This window comes from Talpa europaea, assembly GCF_964194135.1.
Source record: "Talpa europaea genome assembly, chromosome: 14".
NCBI classification, from domain to species: domain Eukaryota; kingdom Metazoa; phylum Chordata; class Mammalia; order Eulipotyphla; family Talpidae; genus Talpa; species Talpa europaea.
Genome location: NC_140082.1, coordinates 86579677 through 86597747, shown reverse-complemented (window position 1 = coordinate 86597747; position 18071 = coordinate 86579677). Strand labels below are relative to the sequence as shown.

The window sequence follows — 18071 nt, the reverse complement described above, 5'->3', positions numbered from 1 at the left end:
AAAACCATCATTTATTGACATAGCTGCAGATCTCCATTTTATTTTTCTGAAATGGGTGCCCCCTGCTAAGGCCAGTTGGTAGAATGATATCGTTGTTGTTAAGAGAATGACAGGGATGCTGTATTTGCTGGCCCATTTTCAGGATAAAAACTCAGCTCTTAAACCTAGAAGGGGTAGGAAACCTCCTGCTAGGCTACTTTCCCCTCTCAGGTTGATACTCAGAGTATAGTAACTAAATTATAAGTTGTCTGTAGTCCATCAGATGAAACCAAGGCTAAAACCCAGAATTCTGAGTTGTCTACTGTCTGATAATGAGAGTGTACTAGTAGTAATCTAGAACAATGCAGTTAATCCAGAACTGTAGTTTGTAAGGCATCATTACTTAGGTACATTCATTTATGTATTCACTTTTCACATTAAAAAAAAAACACGATTGCAATTTCTTTTTTTTCTTTTCAAAGATTCATTTATGCATATAAGAACTAGGGTACAGGCCAGAGGTGCAGGGGGTGAGAGGATTCACCAGAGACAGAGTGGGGAGCAGAACAGGCAGACTGACGAAATACACTGCTGAAGGGAGCAGCGGGCGAGACAGGAGAGGTCTGCTGCGCCATGTGGGTCAGCTCCCTGGCTGGCGATCGAATTCGTGCTGCAGTGGCTGTGAGATAGCTTCATAGTGCTGAGACTTAACCCCTTGCTCCACCAGGGAGGCTCACTATTGCAATTTCTCCGACACCTGTAACCTTAGCTTCATAAGCCAGCTATTTTGAATTCATATTTTCGTGGTTAATTACTTTGTCTTGTCTCTGTGGATTGGTTTTAAGTGAAAAACAGATTTAGGGAAACCTGTCCCAATGCTATCCATTAAAAAAAAGAAGTTTGAGACGTTGCTTTTCTTTTCCTGTGTCCTGTTCCCCGCTTCTTCCTACACCTAGCCACCTGGCTGGCTTTTTACATGGTTTCCTCTCTGTTAGGCAATAATGAGAGGCCATCCTAGCATGTGATCCATGAAGCTAGGCTTCTGCTGAGCTTTGACTTGTCTGTATCTTAATTTGCCAGGCACTGAGGGCCTGGCCAATAGTAGCTCATAAGAAGCCCCTTCCCAGGCCTGAGAAACTGTCTATCATGACGTGTTAATTGCAAGACTAAGAAGAATGGGAGCCCTGAGGAGGAGAAAGCACACGCAGAACAGTGGTCAGGGAGGGCATCTTCCTTGAGGTTGCAGACACACATGGGCTGGGCGTAGACAGGTAGAGTGGGGTTGCTTAGAGAAAGAGAGTCCTCAGGCTTCAGCAGCGGCCTAGAAGTGAGACAGGGAGGGGACGAGAGGGTTTAGAGTTGAAAGGCAGTTTGTCAAGATGCTTGAAACCTTGTTACAGAAAGATCTAGGAGGAAGGTACGTGGCTTTACTTATGATACAGCTGGCTTGCTGGAGAGGAAGCCAGAACAGGGTTCGTCAGTGGCCTGGCCTGCAATACTCACAAAAGTGGGAGAGGACTCACAGCTTCTGTGCCAGCTCATGTGCCTCCTCTTCAATCATATTGACTGCTGCTCTTTAATCACATTGACTGGAATGCCAGGCCAGTGCCGTCGGACTGGAGGGGAGGAGTCCCTTGCAGTTTTAAGGAAGAAACGACAGGCCTTGGTGGTGACAGCTAGGCAGGAAGAAGGGCAGTAATGCAGAGTGCCACCTGTGCAGGTCCCGGCCCAGGGCTGGTGGTGTGATGTGCTGTGCAGAGGGTACAGGAGGCATGGAAGACGGGAAGGCTTAGGACTGGAGCCCTGGACACCTGTGAAATAAATAGAGGATCTCTAGCTCATAGACAGAACCTTGTCTCCAGGCTCCTTGGCCAACCTCTGTTGACAGTAGCATCTAAAGTTGTGTTATTGATGCTGAGAACTAAAAGAATAATTCTGTGATTTAATCTCTATACTTGCAGAATATTCCATAACAAAATTCAGTAGCGTGCCTTTCATAAAAAGAATAAAAAGCTATCTTGAAAATTCCATAATTCATCAGAACTGTTTTTTTTGTTTTTAAGGAACCTATGGATTTTTGTTTCCAAGTTTACAGAATTCGATGCTCGAAAATTGCATAAGTTATACAAGATGGCTCATAAGAAAAGATCTCAGGAAGAGGAGGTAAAATACAAATTTTTCATTTGTACAAACAGATAAAAGCCAGCAAAATTCCTTAATTATGGTTTCTCCCTGAGGAAATGGTCATAGAATTAATAGGTAGTTGGTGCTAGAAGTGTTGCTGGATCTTGCTTCACAGGTGAAATCCCAAGTCTGAAAGGGGGGTAAGGGAGCCCACCTTGGCCATCTTCCCCTGCAGCCTGCTCTTTCACGGTGCTTGCACTTCACTTCCTCAGCACAGTCCTTAGTAGTTGGGCTGACAGTACGGCCTTATGGGTAAAATAACCAATGTATTGGAGCCACACAATGTTCAAATTCTGACAAGGGGTTGTTACCCTGGGTTTTTAATGCCCTGAACTTTGTTTACTGGACCGTACCATAGCTTATAAATGTCATTCCTGATAGCTGGCAGCACTGTGGTCAGAAATGCTTTTTCCATTCTTATCTGAGCCATGTGTACTTGGTGATCTGCCTGCTTTTGCACAGGGTCCCCACTCCTCACACAAGGAAGGTATCCAGAAGTTGCACTCTCTTCTTTGGATTGGGGGGTGGGCACAGAAGTGAAGGAACTGAGCTTTGTACAGGGATGCAGTGTAAAGGCACACCTGTTTGCACATCTGCTGACTTTGTGTGGCCCTGCCTAACCAGCCATTGAAGCCTAGTCTAGGAAGACTGAACATCTCTTTCACTGACACAGCAGCTCTGTGAAGGTGGAGGTCGTATATCTCTAATCCTTTGTGCTCTCTTCATAGCAGAAATAGTGCTGGGCACAGGGCAGGCGCTTTAAGTATTTGTTGCATGCCCAACACTGGGTAGTCTGTGAAGAAATACCTTCCATTAGTTTATAAATTGAATTTTATGTTTAATGATAGGAAGAAAATGATAATAGCACATCAATAGGAATAATTAATATGTTAATTGCTGAATGCTAATGTAAATTTTAATCACTTTAAAATGTCTTTGAAGGAATAGTCAGATGGAAATGAAGGAAATGAAAGGAAATGATATAGTTGGGCAAGGCTTCTAGGTGGGAGTGAAAGTTAGGAGGAAGGTTTGAAGCTGGATGTACAATGGCGAAGCCTCCCTTCATCCAGAGTCAGATGTTGTACTCGTGAGTGATAAGAAGAGTGACCTTGTGGGGAGCACAGTTGTCACCCCCCTCATAGAGGACCAATCCAGTAAGATTTAGCAAAGACAAAACCACTGTTTTACTTATAAAAATTTAAGGGAGAAGAATAGAAAAATGTTTATAGTGGAAATAACCCCAATAATATGGAGTAGATTAAGTAGATCATGATATCTATATTGGGGAGTATTATTCAACTGTAAATATAGTGTATTATGGAAATAAGTATATGAGAAGATTTTTACAATGTATTCATACAAAAAATACCAAATATTTTTGTTTTTTAATAAAAGTGTATATGTTTATACATGTGAAATACACACATATACACATATATTTGCACATATATACACGTATACAGAGGCTTAGAAAGACATAAACCAAATTATTAACTTTAATTTCCTTTGTGCTTGGATTTTAGGACACTTTACACTACGTATATTTCTTATTTTTCTTTACTATTGCTTCTGATATTTTGATATGGAATGTTTTATTTGTGTGCTAAAGGAACGGTGTTAATTGAGCATTTAGCGTGATGGCTTAGACATAGAAACTCATTCCTGCTGGACTAGTCAGGGGTGGTTTGTTCTGTTGTTCTAGTTAACTTGGTCTCATGACCATTCTTGGGGATACTAGCAGCTGTTTCAGCCCCAGCAGCGACATCCAGCTGTTGGCACAAACTGCTTGTGGTGGAGTTTGGATGTCAGTGTGGCCAATAGCAGGTGGGGCTCTGTGGGGCTGTTGGTGGTGTGGGAACTCAGTGGGGGTTTAGGGATATCTTTGGGCGAGAAGGTAGTAGATAGCATGTTAGAAGCCAAAAGGGAAAGTTCAGAGGTGATGGATGATTTTTCTACTGTTGTTGGAGATGCAACCTGGGATCTTGAAAGTCTCTGGGTTCCTTTTACTCTATAGGAGCAAAAGAAGAAAGATGATGTGATTGGTGGTAAGAAGCCATTTAGACCAGAGGCCTCAGGCTCAAGCCGGGACTCACTGATGTCTCAGTCCCATACCCCACACAACCTGCACCCACAGAAGCCTCATTTGCCTGCCTCCCATGGCCCACAGATGCATGGACACCCCAGAGATAACTACAATCACCCCAATAAGAGACACTTCAGCAATGCAGGTGGGTCATTAAGTGGAGTTTTTTAAAGAGGCACAAAAAGAAGAATGTTTCACTTTCCAGAGAAGCAACTGGACCTTTTGTATACTTTATTCTCCTCCCATATTTTATTGTCCTCTTTTTTCCCTCTGTGAGATATAGCATGAGATTAACAATCCAAAAGTCTCTTTGAGCTTTAAGAACATAGTTACCATAAACAAATGATTGACTGAGGGAAACAATTTGCAGTTAAATAGCTAAACTGATAATATTGAACAAACCCTTTTAAAGTAGTAACAAAAGGATAACCAAATAAAATGGGCAACAGTTAGGATAGGGAATCCATAGAGTAGCAGAAATTGAAGACGCCAGTTTGACAAGACAATCTTGGCTACTCGGGAAATGTAAATTAAAGCAATAGTAAGTCTATCAATTTTTTTAATCCATTTAGGTTATCAAAAATTGAAAGTGCAGCCTCCCTGGAGGCCTAGGGGTTGAATCTCGGTGCTGTCACTGTGATGGCCTGAGTTAGATTTGCCGGCCAGGGAGCTGACCCACCTATGACGCAGCAGACCTCTCCTGTCTCATCCACAGTTCCCCTCAGCTGTGTATTTCAGTAAATCCACTTGCTTTGCTCCCCACTCTGTCTCAGGTGAATCCTCTCAATCCCCGCACCTCTGGCCTACACCACAGTTCTTCTATGCAAAAATAAATGTTTAAAAAAAATAGAGGGCCTCCCTGGTGGTGCAGTGGTTGAGCGCTGGGCTGCGAAGCTGCCCTCAGCCTCTGCAGCACCGGTTTGATCCCAGGCCGCAGGCAAGGGTCCCACATGGCACGGCAGACCTCTCCTGCCGCCAGCTGCTCCCCTCAGCAGTGTACTTCGTCAGTCTGCCTGTTCTGTTCCCCGCTCTGGCTCTGGTGAATTCTCTCTCCCTCCCGTGCTTCTGACTGTACCCAGTGGTTGCATAAATAAATAAATAAATCTTAAAAAAAAAAAAATTGGAAGGTGAAATGCACACACATTGCTAAGAGTCTGAATTGCTGCACTTCCCAGATAGTAATCTCAGTTATTTAAATATACAGGCCCATTCACAACATATTTCTTTTTCTGGGAGGCTGTCCCATAAAAACAAAACCTGTATGTGTGAGGCTGTGGCTCCAGTCTTAATGGCAAAAAACTGGAGATAACTTAGAAGTCCATTAATAGTGGAATGATTAGATGAGTAGTAGGACATTGGTACTCTATTAGGATAAGTTGATTTTCTAAATAAAATAAAAGTGGAAATGTAATAGCAACAGCAACAAGAAAATCTTTTTTTTGTGTCTATCAAAGTATAATTCATATAAATGTAACCATTTTAAATGAATAGTTCATTGTCATTTTGTATTTTCAGGTACAACCACTATCTCTGTCAAGTTCCAAAACAGTGTTATCTCCCGTAAGAAAATCCCATGACCATTAAGCAGCCACTCTCCTTTCTACTGTCTCCCCAGCTCTTGACAAACACCAGTCTGCATTCTGTCTCTGTAGATTTGCTTATTCTGGCTATTTTGCCTAAGTGGAATCAGACAGTATGTGTCTGACTTTCTTCACTTGGAATACCAACTCCACTGCCCATCCAACTTGTTTGTAGCACATATTGGCACACTCACACATTGCCTGATGACAGGAGTATGATCTGAGAAGTGCATGTGACAAATCACCCGTTTTCCATAGTCTGTTTGATATTTGAACATCATAGAGACAGATGTGAAAGCATACACACAGTAGCAGTCCACCGTAGGATGGTGGGAATGGAGGGGAAATTGTAGAAAATTTAATAATTTCTGCATTGTCTATTGCTTCACTGATTACAGTGAGCCTGAGTTGCTTTTAAAGATAAAAGTTGTAAGGGAAAAAAAGCATAAAGAACAGAGCCTTTAAATTATGTAGTGTGTGGGCCTCCCCGATGGCGCAGTGGTTGAGTGTTGGGCTGTGAAGCTGCCTGCAGCCTCTGCAGCGCCGGTTTGATCCCCAGCCATCAGTAAGGGTCCCACATGGCGTGCAGATCTCTCCTGCCATGCCTGCTGCTCCCCTCAGCAATGTACTTTGTCAGTCTGCCTGTTCTGCTCCCTGCTCTGGCTCTGGTGAATTCTCTTACCCTCCTGTGCTTCTGACTGTACCCATTCCTTGCATAAATAAATAAATAAATAAATAAATTAATTAAAAAAAAAAGTATGTAGTGTGGTGGCCTGCGGTTAAGTCTCAGTGTTACCACCTCAAAGGCCCACTGCGATGACCTGAGTTTGATCCCCAGCCAAGGAGCTGACCCACATGGCGCAGCAAACCTCTCCTCTCTCCTGCTCGCCTTATCAGTGTAGTTCAGTAGATCTGCCTGTTCTGCTCCCCACTTTGTCTCTGGTAAATCCTCTCTCTCACATACCCCACACATACCTCTGGGCTACACCCCAAGTTATTCTAAGCAAAAGTAAATAAAATCTTTTGGAAAAAATATGTAGTGTGTGTGGAATCATAATCCAAGATTTTACAAAGAGGCATATAGTCCATAATAATCAAAATGAAGTACACTCCTTTCTAAACTTCAGTTTCAGCATTTCTATTTGTTTTGAAAAAGACATTTCAGTCTTATAGTAAAACTCAAGCTTTTGGAAAACTTTATTTTCTCATCTTTTCCTCTCTTTTTGAACATAAAAATTATGGTTACTTAGTCCTTTCCTGCTAACATAGTCTGAGTTACTGTGAGTCATTTTCTGGTATATGCATTTTTTCTCTTGACTTTCAGTCTTGTCTCTGGGTGTGCCTAATTATTTTTGAGTAAATGGGGGTAAATGTGTTTTTATAAACTGTAGAAGCTCCAGGTGGTGGTACCTTCCCTCAGATGATTCACCTTTCCCTCCTCCGTGCGCATGGAGTGGGAAGTGCTTTAATTTAGCCACCTCTGGCCACCCTCTTCTGGGGCTTAGCTCTGCGTAGTGCTCTACAGAGAGCCGTGGTATTCTCAGACCCTCTCCTCAGCAGGTCTTCTGCACCAGTTTTGGTTTCCTCCGCACCATGAGGTTGCTCCACACTGCTCTGCTTTTTTGAAGGCTATCAGCTTAGCTTTTTTAGCCTTCTGCTCCTTCTGGCAAGTATCCTAAGGGTAGATTGGCCATGTGTTTGATGTCTTAATGCACCTGTAGCCCAGGAAGAGCAGAGACTCTGCTGTTGGCCCTGTTCCCCTAGTAGCTCTGCTCTCCTGGGGAAAGCCTGGATATTCAGCCTCATAGCTGTAGATCTTCCCACTGGCTGCAAAGTAACTTTTACTTTCCTTGAGGTTTTCTGCTCTTGGGGATCTTACCCCTTTTAGATCTGATTGTTTTGGCTACTCTTTGAAGTCTTTAAACAGATTATATTTTATCTGGCCTTTCTTATCTTCTGCTACAAGCTACTCTAAACTACCTGGAAGCAGAAGTTCCATGTCTTCTTAAAAAAAATCTAAGTATTTCAGCATTAATTGAGCAGCATTTTATTGAGGGGGGGCAAAAGATAATGACTGCACAAGGTGATGGGGAAATGTTTCCATGGTCTTAGAGCCAGTTGTGTTGGTTGTACTGAGTTTTTCCTGGTATCAGACTGGTTTGTTATTCATATGATGACACTTATTGTTTGATCCTTTGAAAGAACCCCACTTGTAAGGTAACTCTAGTCTTTTGTTTAAACGTTGTATTCCTCACTCGCCTCCTTTCTCAGTATTTCCTAACTGGTGACCTGCCTCATGAAGAATGAAACCAAATGGATAGCGCTGTTGGGTTTCTCTGAAATAAGTGACTTGGCTTGAATTTCAGCTTCTCCACCTCACCATGGATCCTCTGAAATCTCTCTTTCCGTTTGGTTTGAGGCCATTTTCAAATGATCCGTTCAGGCTATCATTGATCGGTGATCCTTAGTTTGAATAGGCCCAAGTTTCCACTCATTTGTCTCCTGGATCAGTCCCTGGCTGACTTGTGTTGTTTCAGCGGTATAAACATCTGAACTGCACAGGTTCCTTGATGGCGCTACTTTTTGCCTATGGGAAAATGCTAGAGTGCCAACAAAATGGATGGAGACATTTATTTGGTAGTATTATGGTTGGCCTTAACATAATTGCTATAGAATATGGATTTCCCAGGAGGCCACATAGCTCCCCTGGTTAAGTCTGTTCATTTCCTAGGCTGCCTGTAACAAAGAACCACCAGTTGGGTTGCACAGCACAACAGGAATCGATTCCTTACAGTTCTGACATCTTGGTGTCGACAGGGTTGGTTCCTTCAAGAGAGGCTGAAGGAGAATCTGTTCCAGGTCTCTCCTGCAGCCAGCATTTGTGTTCCTGAACACAGCCACATGGCCCCAGTCTCTCTTCTGTCTCCACGTAGCCTTCCTCGCTGCACCTCTAGGCGCCCTCTGCCTTCTCTTCAAGGAATATCTGTCATTGGGTATAGGGCCTGACCTAAATGATGATATCACAAAATCCTAACTTAATTGCATCTACAGAGATCCTATTTCCAAGGATGGTCACATGCACAGGTTCTAAGTCTGCAGTTCAGCTCACTCTGTGCTCCTTTTCTGGATTTCTGTGTTTTCACCTTCCTGATTGAAATAAGTGCAGCTCTTTTCCTCAGGGGAGAAGGAAGGATGACAAAGTAAAACGTTTTGGTTGGGCCCTGTTGGAGTGTCGATGTAGGTCCAGAGTGAGAAAAAGTGCTTCATATAGGGGAGGCCCAGATGTGAACTGGGAAATGATAATCAGTAAGTATAGTCTAGAAAGATTTTCAGAGACCAGGCACAGCTTATGGCACCAGGAGGTAAATAAACTTGAGATGTGGAAACAGAAGCATTACCTGCAGCTGTGAAATCTAGCAGTGCCATTTTCCAAATTAATGTTTGGATGTACTTTTTTTTTGGTTTGCTTTTTTTGGGAAAGGTCAAATCTCGTATTAAGAATCTGCCCCATATTGAAAGGAAAAACAGGTGTGGAAAGTGAAAAATCGTAGTTCTTAAGGCTTTAGAAAGGGAAGGATGGTGAATTTTCTTTTGCCTTAAAATTGGGAGGAAAGAATGTCAAGACTCATTATGTTAACCAGCAGTAAAGAGGCCAAGGAGAAGGAAATTAATTGTCTATTTATAGTCTGGCTCAGCCATTCCATTTAAACTTCTGTGGAAGTGAAATCCAACCAATTTTTGTAGTCATGAAATCACTTTCTTTTTCTGTAGATCGAGGAGACTGGCAGAGGGAAAGGAAGTTCAACTATGGTGGAGGCAGCAACAACCCACCGTGGGCTAGTGACAGGCACCACCAATATGATCAGCACTGGTACAAGGACCACCATTATGGGGATCGGCGACACATGGACACCCACCGTTCTGGGAGCTACCGGCCCAACAACCTGTCCAGAAAGAGACCTTATGACCAGTATAGCAGTGACCGAGACCACCGGGGCCACAGAGATTATTATGACAGGTATCATAATAATGGATTGGAGTTTCTGGACATGTACCAGTGGCTCGCTGGCTGAACTGTTCTTCTATAGGGGAAATAAGCAGCGTCACATTCGCTTTACACTGGGGCCTGGAAGTACGGTGGAGGGCTGGCACGGTACTGCGTAGATAGCTAAAAGGAGGCATGTTTGAGTGTTTCCTGGAGGCTGAGGAAAGAAAGGCTTGTGGGAAGAGGGAAGGCTTGTGACTGACTTGGGCCCAGAAGAGTCCACTGAGCAGAGAGAAAAGGATTAGCTGAGGCCCAAGTCCAGGGCAGGCCCAGGAGGAATGCTGAGAAGAGTTAACAGGTTGGATAGTGTGAGATAGGGGGGAGCCTTGAATCTCATGTTACAGGTTTATCCTTTTATTCTCTGGGCCCTAGGGAGCCATTTGCAGTTTCATTTCACTGGTGCAGGAGGAGTTTCCTGGCTTCTCTGAACACTTAGCATGTTTTAGAGGTTTATCCATGTTGTGGCCTGTCTCAGCACAGTCATGCGTCACACCAGGGTGAAGGGTGGGCTATGTATGTGATGGTGGTCCCATGTAGCCTAGGTGTGTAGTGGGCAGCACCATCCTAGTTTGTGTTACTCTATGACATTCACACAAGGACAGAGTCACCTAAGGATGCATTTCTCAGAACAGATTCCTGTCATCACATGATCCAGGACTGTACTTCATTTCTTCTCATGGCTGAATAATATACTGTTGTATCTATGTGCTACATTCTAGGATATTTGAATTGTTTCGGTCTTTTAGTGAATAGTGCTGTTGTAGGGCCTCCCCTGGTGGCGCAGCGGTTGAGCGCCGGTACGTTCCCCGGCTGCTGGCGAGGGTCCCACAAAAAATTTAAAAAATAATAAATAAATAAAAAGAATAGTGCTGCTGTAAAAATGGGCGTGCAAGTGTTTGTGTGAATACTTGTCTTCACTTATTTTGGGTGTGTACTTAGCTTAGTCATATGGTTGTTCAGTTTTACTTTTTTCAGAGCCATCAAGCTGTTATCCATAGCACCTGGACCTTGTTACAGTCTTAACCAGCAATGCGCAAGAATTGCCGTTTTTCCACATCTTTGCAATATATTTTCTGTTGTCTTTTAAAAATATATGTATATGTAGCCATCCTAGGTACTAAGTGGTATCGCATCATTGTTTTGATTTGTAGTTCCCTAATTATTAAAGACATGAAGCATTTTTCAGCACTCTGTAGCCATTGTGCATTTTTTTTGAGAAATGTCTGTTCACACCCATTTTTGAACCGGCTTGACTGTCGTCTTATCATTGACACGCCCAGTTCTCTTCATAGTTGAACAAGCAGGGTACTGTGGTTCTGACTAAGAATTTAAATATTCTTCACCATTTTAAAAACAATTTAATTATTCCTTCACTTACTGTTGAATATTTTAGTTAATTGCAACTTGTGCTGTTACAAAAGCATTTTTGTTCCTCTTCTTCCCCTGGACTGGGTCAAAGAGTCTGGAAACATTAGCAGTTCTTGCCAGTTTTCCTATAGGGAGTGTGACCCAGCAGTGCCATTGGCGGATCCCGTGTGCAGTTGTCTCGTCACAGAGCCTGATGAGGCTCAGGTCCGCTTATAGGATGTGTCTTGCCAACAAATATAAAGTAGCCTTTTGTCATCTTTAGTTTTATTTTTTCTCACGACACAAGCTTTCACCCTGCATGCTTGAGGAAGCCCAGTGGGCTCAGGAAGAAGGGCGGGACTGGCTTTGGGCTCTCGCTCACCCCCAGCCTTTCTCTTCCAGGCACCACCATGACTCTAAGCGGAGGCGATCCGATGACTTCCGGCCTCAAAATTACCACCAGCAGGATTTCCGACGAATGTCTGATCACCGTCCCCCTATGGGCTACCATGGCCAGGGACCTTCAGACCATTACCGTTCTTTCCACACAGACAAATTGGGGGAGTATAAACAGCCTCTGCCCCCCTTACACCCTGCTGTCTCAGATCCTCGCTCACCCCCGTCGCAGAAATCGCCTCATGATTCCAAGTCACCCCTGGATCATCGGTCTCCTTTGGAGAGATCCCTAGAACAGAAAAACAACCCAGATTATAACTGGAATGTTCGAAAAACATAAAAGACAGCTTGAAAAGAAGGGGAGAGCAAGAGTCACTAAGCACCTGGATATTTTTGGTCTGATCCAACAGTAGCCAGTCATCTGGACCAGTGAGTGGAGTTTCTGGACATGCGACGGCGGCTCGCTGCCTGAGGGGCACTTCGCGGAGCAGGGCCTGTGGTCCGGTCCGTTGGGCAGGGTCACCACTCCTGCACTTGGCACCTTGTCCTATTCCAGCTTGGTTCTGGCCTCCCCCTGAACGGGTGCTAGAAGAAAGAGGTGGTTTTTGTGTACCCACTTCCTGGGCTGCGTCCCTGCTGAAGGAGGAAGGATCTTTGCGCTGTGAATGTTCTCTGGCCGGGTCAGTAGACCTGGGACCTGGCGTGGGGTGGAGAGGCATGTGTGCCTGTGCACATGTGTGTGTGCAGGCTGCAGGACAGCTGGACAGCGCCTCACGCGGCCTCTGCTGTGACAAATGCTGCCGAGGGGGAGCAGGGCATGGGGTTGAGTGGTGGGGTCTCATCATAGGACTTAGAAGGGGGCAGAAACCCCTCAAACATGTTCTTGGGAAAAGTGACAGTCGGGCCTCATTATGTGGCCTCTGTGGTGCCAGGGGGTGGGGGGTTACAGAGAGGGAAACAGCTCCCACAGCAGCTTCTTCCTGCCAACACCAGGTCTCCCCATGCTCTCTGTACATTTCAAAGGGTGAGTCTTCTGAGTGGGTCTTCTGCATTTGGGAAGTGGGCCCGTGCACCTGACCTGAGTGCTGTGAGTGAGGCAGATGGGCTTCCATGGAGGGGAGCGGGGCGGGCTGGGGAGGGTGGGGAGTGTGGCCAGGGAACTGGAGTCCCTGGTGGATGGTCCCTGTGATGTGACGTGAAACCAGGAGGCCTGGAGAGGAGGGAGGGGCAGGCACACCTGGGCGGGCGGGGTCAGTGCAGGTGGTCAGGTGTTCCAGGAAGGGGCATGCTCGGCAGCTTCCCAGAGAGGGGTGCCAGGGGCATGGGGTCAGTGTTGCAGTCCACTGCATTTTAGTTCCTGTTGCACAGCTTGAAGAAGTAGATTACAGGGCAGTCCCTCTCCTCTTACTCAACATGGTGGGTGGGTGGGTGAGCGAAGTCACCATGGCGAACAGGTATCCACTGCCAGTTGGAAAGCGTTAGAATTAAACTCCGTTTCTCTTAGCGTAACATCAAGTATACATGTAAGTTAAAATTTTTCCAAAACAGGGAGCATCCCAGGACAGGTGACTGAGCGGTGAAGAGCAGGGTCACACTGGGTAGGACTGGGAGGCTGAAGTCGGTTGTATCCACACAAGATTCTTCTCATTGGACTGATTTTGGGACCTTCCATTTGATTCCTTTTAAGTATCGCTTGTCAGTATTGTTAGCATATCCAAAGGCCTTTCTAGATGCAGGCTGGCTCACTGACTTGACTCACAGTGTGCCTACAGTGTGCTTGCAGGGAGTCCAGGCTCGGCTGGGGCACGCTGTCATCGGGCAGACGCAGGGTCCGGCTCCTGGCAGTCAGCAGTGGGGAACTCGTGAGCTCTCCGGCGTCGCGAGGCTGGACCCTGGGGAGCACCATTCATGCCTTTACTGAGACTCCTGGGTGGCCTGCCCGCCCTCTGGGTCCTCGTGGTGTGTTGTTTGGAGGCTGGGCCCACCCTTAGCCCCTTGTTCATCTCCTTATGGCACCTGGGGCTGTTCATCAGGGAGCAGAGCCCAGAGGGCCCCAGCCAGGGCGCGCTCGCTGAGGATACACTGCTCAGGCTTGGGACAGGCAGGAAGTCACGGCTGGGTTTTACCACCTCAGGTGTAGCTTCTTGCTGAAAGTACACAGGCTGCCCCATGTGTATCTTGCCCCAGCCCGAGGGGGCTAGGTCAGCTTGGCTTCCTGGGTCCTTGAGCCATCCGAGGTGGGGCTGAGGGGGCCAGGACGTGTCCCCTGGGAGGGGAGACAGCAGGAGGATTCTTCGCTGCCCTCCGTGTTGCATATTCAGGGTTTTTTTCTCTGAAGTTGGTGGGAGGTGTGAGTTATTCCCAAAGATGTCTCATCATGAGGAAAAAGCAACTTCCTTTTGTTCACATTCAGGACTTTGAGTGCCATATGATGTAGCAAAAGGCAGTATCCGCCAGATCAGTGTTAAATTGATTATAAACGACAGTATCCCCATAGAAGCATCCCCTTGAGATGCTGAAGTGTTGGAAGAATGGGTGGGGGGAAAGGAGGCACTTCCTCACTGATGCGAAATCAGTGTGAATACCGTGCTTAGGGCACGGCCGGGAGCTGGCACAGGTGGACGCGCTCACGCGGGGAAGGAGAGGCGGCCCAGGCCGTCGGCGGGTATTTCCCAGAAACTCGCTTTGGAAAATGTGATGTACTGGGTAGAGACAGCAGGGTGGAGGAGGAGGGCCGTGAACATCACCTAAAGCCCGAGCATGACAAGCATTACTCTGGTCAGCCACGGCCCTAGCAGAGGGCGGGGGACGCCCCGGGCTCCCTGGAGGAGCCCGCCCTCGGGCCCCTCTCCTGCCAGTCATTCCTTGAGCCCCTCGGCAGACCAGAACGTTCCCGCACCCGCCCCTCTAGCTGGCGTCTGACAGTTGCCTCAGGACGCGGTGCACGTTACAAGTTGACACAGTACACTGAAACCCTACAGACCAAAACCCACTCGTCAGCAGGAGCAGTGGCCCGGGCCCAGCCCCCGCCCCGGCCCCGGCGGTCGTCTGGATGCTGAGGGCGGGCAAGTCGGGCCGGGAGAGCCAGGCCAAGGGTCCAGGCTGCTTTAGTCCATCTGCACCCACTCGTTTGGGACAGATGGTTTTTCTTTATTGTAAAATTGTGGACTTTTAAAAACCTGTTGACTAAACAGTAATTAATTTATATTTGTGAAAAATGCCACTGTCCTAGTGATTTCTGATGTAAATAATGTTGTTTATATAGTATGTATTAAATTTTCCTACATTGTAAAACTGCGGTACTGTTGATTCTTACATTGTGAGAAGTGCCACTCAGGGTCTTGAGAACTGGGCAAATGCATTGCGTTGGCGTGAGCCGTGACTGGATGCCCTCCAGCCCCCTTCCTTGGTCCCTGGGCCATCGGTGTTTTGTCAGATTGTCAGCCCTTTAGAGTAGCAGTTTTTCCCCTGACAACGGTTGTGGTGTTGGGGCTGGGCTCCGCCCCGCAGGTTTCTTAGGCTTTCTCTGAGCTGCTGACCCCGAGTAACCTTTCTCGGAGGCTGATGGTCCCTGGCTGAAGCGCCAGTCCCTCCCCTGGAGGAGATGAGCGGTGCAGAGGGTGGCCCTTCATGGCCCGTGTTGGTCCTGCTCGGGAGGAAGATCCTGGGGGCCTGGACGGGGAAGACCTGTGCCGTCCCAACGGGTCCTCAGCCCCCTCCGTGCAGAGGAAATAAAAACGCCATGCCTGCCAGCCTGCAGCCTTGAGGGTAATTTAGCAGTTGGGTCATATATTCTTGAAGGGGAAAAAGGCGTTTTATAATGGAAACACTGACACAAATGTTAACTCGAGCAGCTTGGCACCGGCAGGCCCAGCTCCGGCGAGGCCCAGACAGAGGAAGGGCGGCCCGGCCTGCGGGTGGAGGGCCGTCTGCACAGTCCTGGAGAAGCTTGCCAGGCCCAAGGGGTTTTACTAACACTCCAGTAACTTTGCAACCAAACCCCAATCTTTGTGAAACTGATACCAGAGAAACCATAGCTCAGAGTGGAGGGTTAACTCGGTGGCCGTCAGCCCTGGAGATCCGGCCTCGCCCCCCCCCCCCCCCCCGCCTTGTGGGGAGGAGAAGCAGGGGTTTCAGTGCCGGGGGGTGTGGAGGGAAAGACCTAAAAACAGTGTTTTTCCCGCCTTAGAGTCCACTCACACTTGAGTCGCAACTCTCAAGTCGGCAGGAAACGTGGGGAAACGAAGAACAAGTGCCTTAATCTTAGCATTCTTGATAGCAGCAAGGCTGCTGAGGCATCTGGCTGTGTCCAAACACCCGCCTTTTACTGGAAGTGGCAGGCCTGGGCCCCTCCCACCCCCCTGGCAGCTGGGCCAGACCTCCCTTAGCGCCAGCAGAAAGGTCACTGGCCGAATCGGGAGGCCCTGCTTCTGCCAGCCCAGCCCGGGTCCCCAGTCCAACCTGCGGCTCTTAAAGGAGCTGAACAGCCTCCTCACTAAGGCTGACCCAGCCTGGTGCCGGCCCTGGCCTCAGGGACTCCCACTCTGCTCTCGTCTCCACCCAGCCTGCCTCACTGTTCTCTGACGTGAAGGAGGGGGAGAGATGAGGCCTGAAGAATAAAAGTTCTTTATCCCGGAGAAGCCTGGGCTGGGTGCTGCTGCTGCGGAACCCTGCTCCGCTTGCTGTCTGGGCGTCCTGGTCAGGGCTGTGGCCATTCCTTTCTGTGGGAAAGTGGCTAAGTCCGTGGCCTACAGGCTTTTCACCTGGAAGACTGGAAAGAACTTCCAGGTCAACGATGTAGCAGCTGCTGCAGGAAAGTTCCCACCTGCTGCCATTTCCCAACCTGAGAGGGCATCTTAAGTTACCGAAGCCCCCTCCTGGCTAACCACAGGCCCCCTGGGAGCCCAGCAGCAAAGTCTGTTCCCTGGGCCCATGTGGTCCACCTGTGTGCCCTTGGGCATCCTCACTTGCCAATGAAGGAGGCAGTTTCTGCGATTACTGCGGTTTTTACTTGCTGGGCACAGTGGAAAAGCAAAAAGGTTTTAAACCCTCGGAGGAAGGAGACTTCCTCAGTCCTTGACTGGGAAGGGGACATGGGGAGGCCGAGGGCTGCATTTCCCCCACTTGAGGGCAGGCCTGGTTTAGCTTTGCTCCTCAAACCCATGAGGATTTGTCAGGCTTTTACGCCTCTGGCCTCAGGTCCTATCACCTGCAGCCTCGGTCGTGCTGATGCAGAAGGCACGTGGGAGCGTGGCCTCGAGGCAGCATGCCTGATTGTACACACCTGGAGTGTGGTGTGGGCGTGTGTGAGCGTGCACACCTGAGCCTGAGCCCGAGGCTCTAAGGGTGGCGTCACACGGAAAGAATGGACAGCCGGATAGCTACGAGAGGAAGACGCCGGAGAGCCCAAAGAGAAAAGTGAGTAAAGATTCGCCCCCCCTGGCCTCCCTGCCTTGCCCAGGCTGCGGGCTTGCCCCACAACCACTGGCATGGAAAGATCATTACAGCCTGAAAAGGCCTCTGAGGGTTCCAAGACTCTTACCAGTCTGTCCAAATGCATACAGAAGCTGCCCGGGGCTTGCTGGCGCTGGAGAAGGGCTTCCACAGAGGGGTGGCTCTGGGGGCGATGACACCCCCGGGAGAGCTGGCAGGGACTGGGGGTCTGACAAGGCGCCACCGTCAGGTGGAGATAGGGCTGGGACTGGCCGGGCACACCCCAGTCCCGGGTCTTAGCCCTATTGGAGGCCGGCTCAGGTGGCGCCCTCCGCTGGGAGCTGAGGGGGACCCTGAACAGCTCAGAGTTAAGACGTCAAAATGTCCCATCAGGCAGGGGCGAGTTCAGGGCCCCAGGGCGGGCCCAGCACCAAGGGAGGGGGCGCAGGTCTGGGCCGGGACAGTCAAGGAGCCTCAACTACAAAAGGCGGATCCGTGAGCCCCTCCCTGGCTGTGTCGGGGTGCGTGGGGTCCCTGGGACGTCACAGGATGGCTCGGCATGGGTCAGTGTGAGGGCGAGGTGGGGCCCTTGAGGTGTCAGGTCCTGGGGCGGCGGGGTCGGAGGGGGTGCGGTTCCGGGGCCGTCCTGCAGGGGGCAGCAGGGCTCCACAAAGAGGCCTCGGCCACCCCAACCAAAGCCGGGGAAGCCTGGGCGCCGCCACTTGCCCGCGCGGTCCCCGTCGCGCGCCAGGAGCCGGGGCCGTGTCCCCGCAGGAAGCGTGGCCGCCGGAGCCGAGAGGCCGTGAGGGGGACGCTGCAGCCGGCCGGGGCGCTGTAGCCGAGCAGGGCCCTGGGCACCTACCCCTGGGATCAGGGTTCAGGACCGCGCGGCCTCCTGCTCCTCCTGCCCACGAGTGAGAGGGGCCCCACCACCGCCCCGCTGCTCCGCGCCACCCCCGGACTCCAGGCTCCTGGGCTGGGTCTGGGCCCTCTAGCATCTGGTGCTGCTGCCCCTCCGGAGCCG

The 18071-nt window shown here is 48.8% G+C and overlaps 1 protein-coding gene across 1 annotated transcript in view; it reads left to right on the top strand.

Moving 5' to 3' along the window:
- The window catches only part of CHD2 (chromodomain helicase DNA binding protein 2), a gene marked incomplete at both ends in the record, with an annotated part of 96990 nt that extends 85036 nt beyond the window's left edge, over nt 1-11954 (top strand). Inside the window, 4 exons of the mRNA XM_084253509.1 lie at nt 2043-2142; nt 4178-4391; nt 9598-9844; nt 11621-11954. Coding sequence (XP_084109635.1) covers nt 2043-2142; nt 4178-4391; nt 9598-9844; nt 11621-11954 — 895 coding nt within the window. The remainder of the gene's footprint in view (nt 1-2042; nt 2143-4177; nt 4392-9597; nt 9845-11620) is intronic.
- Between the last annotated feature and the right edge of the window lie 6117 nt (nt 11955-18071).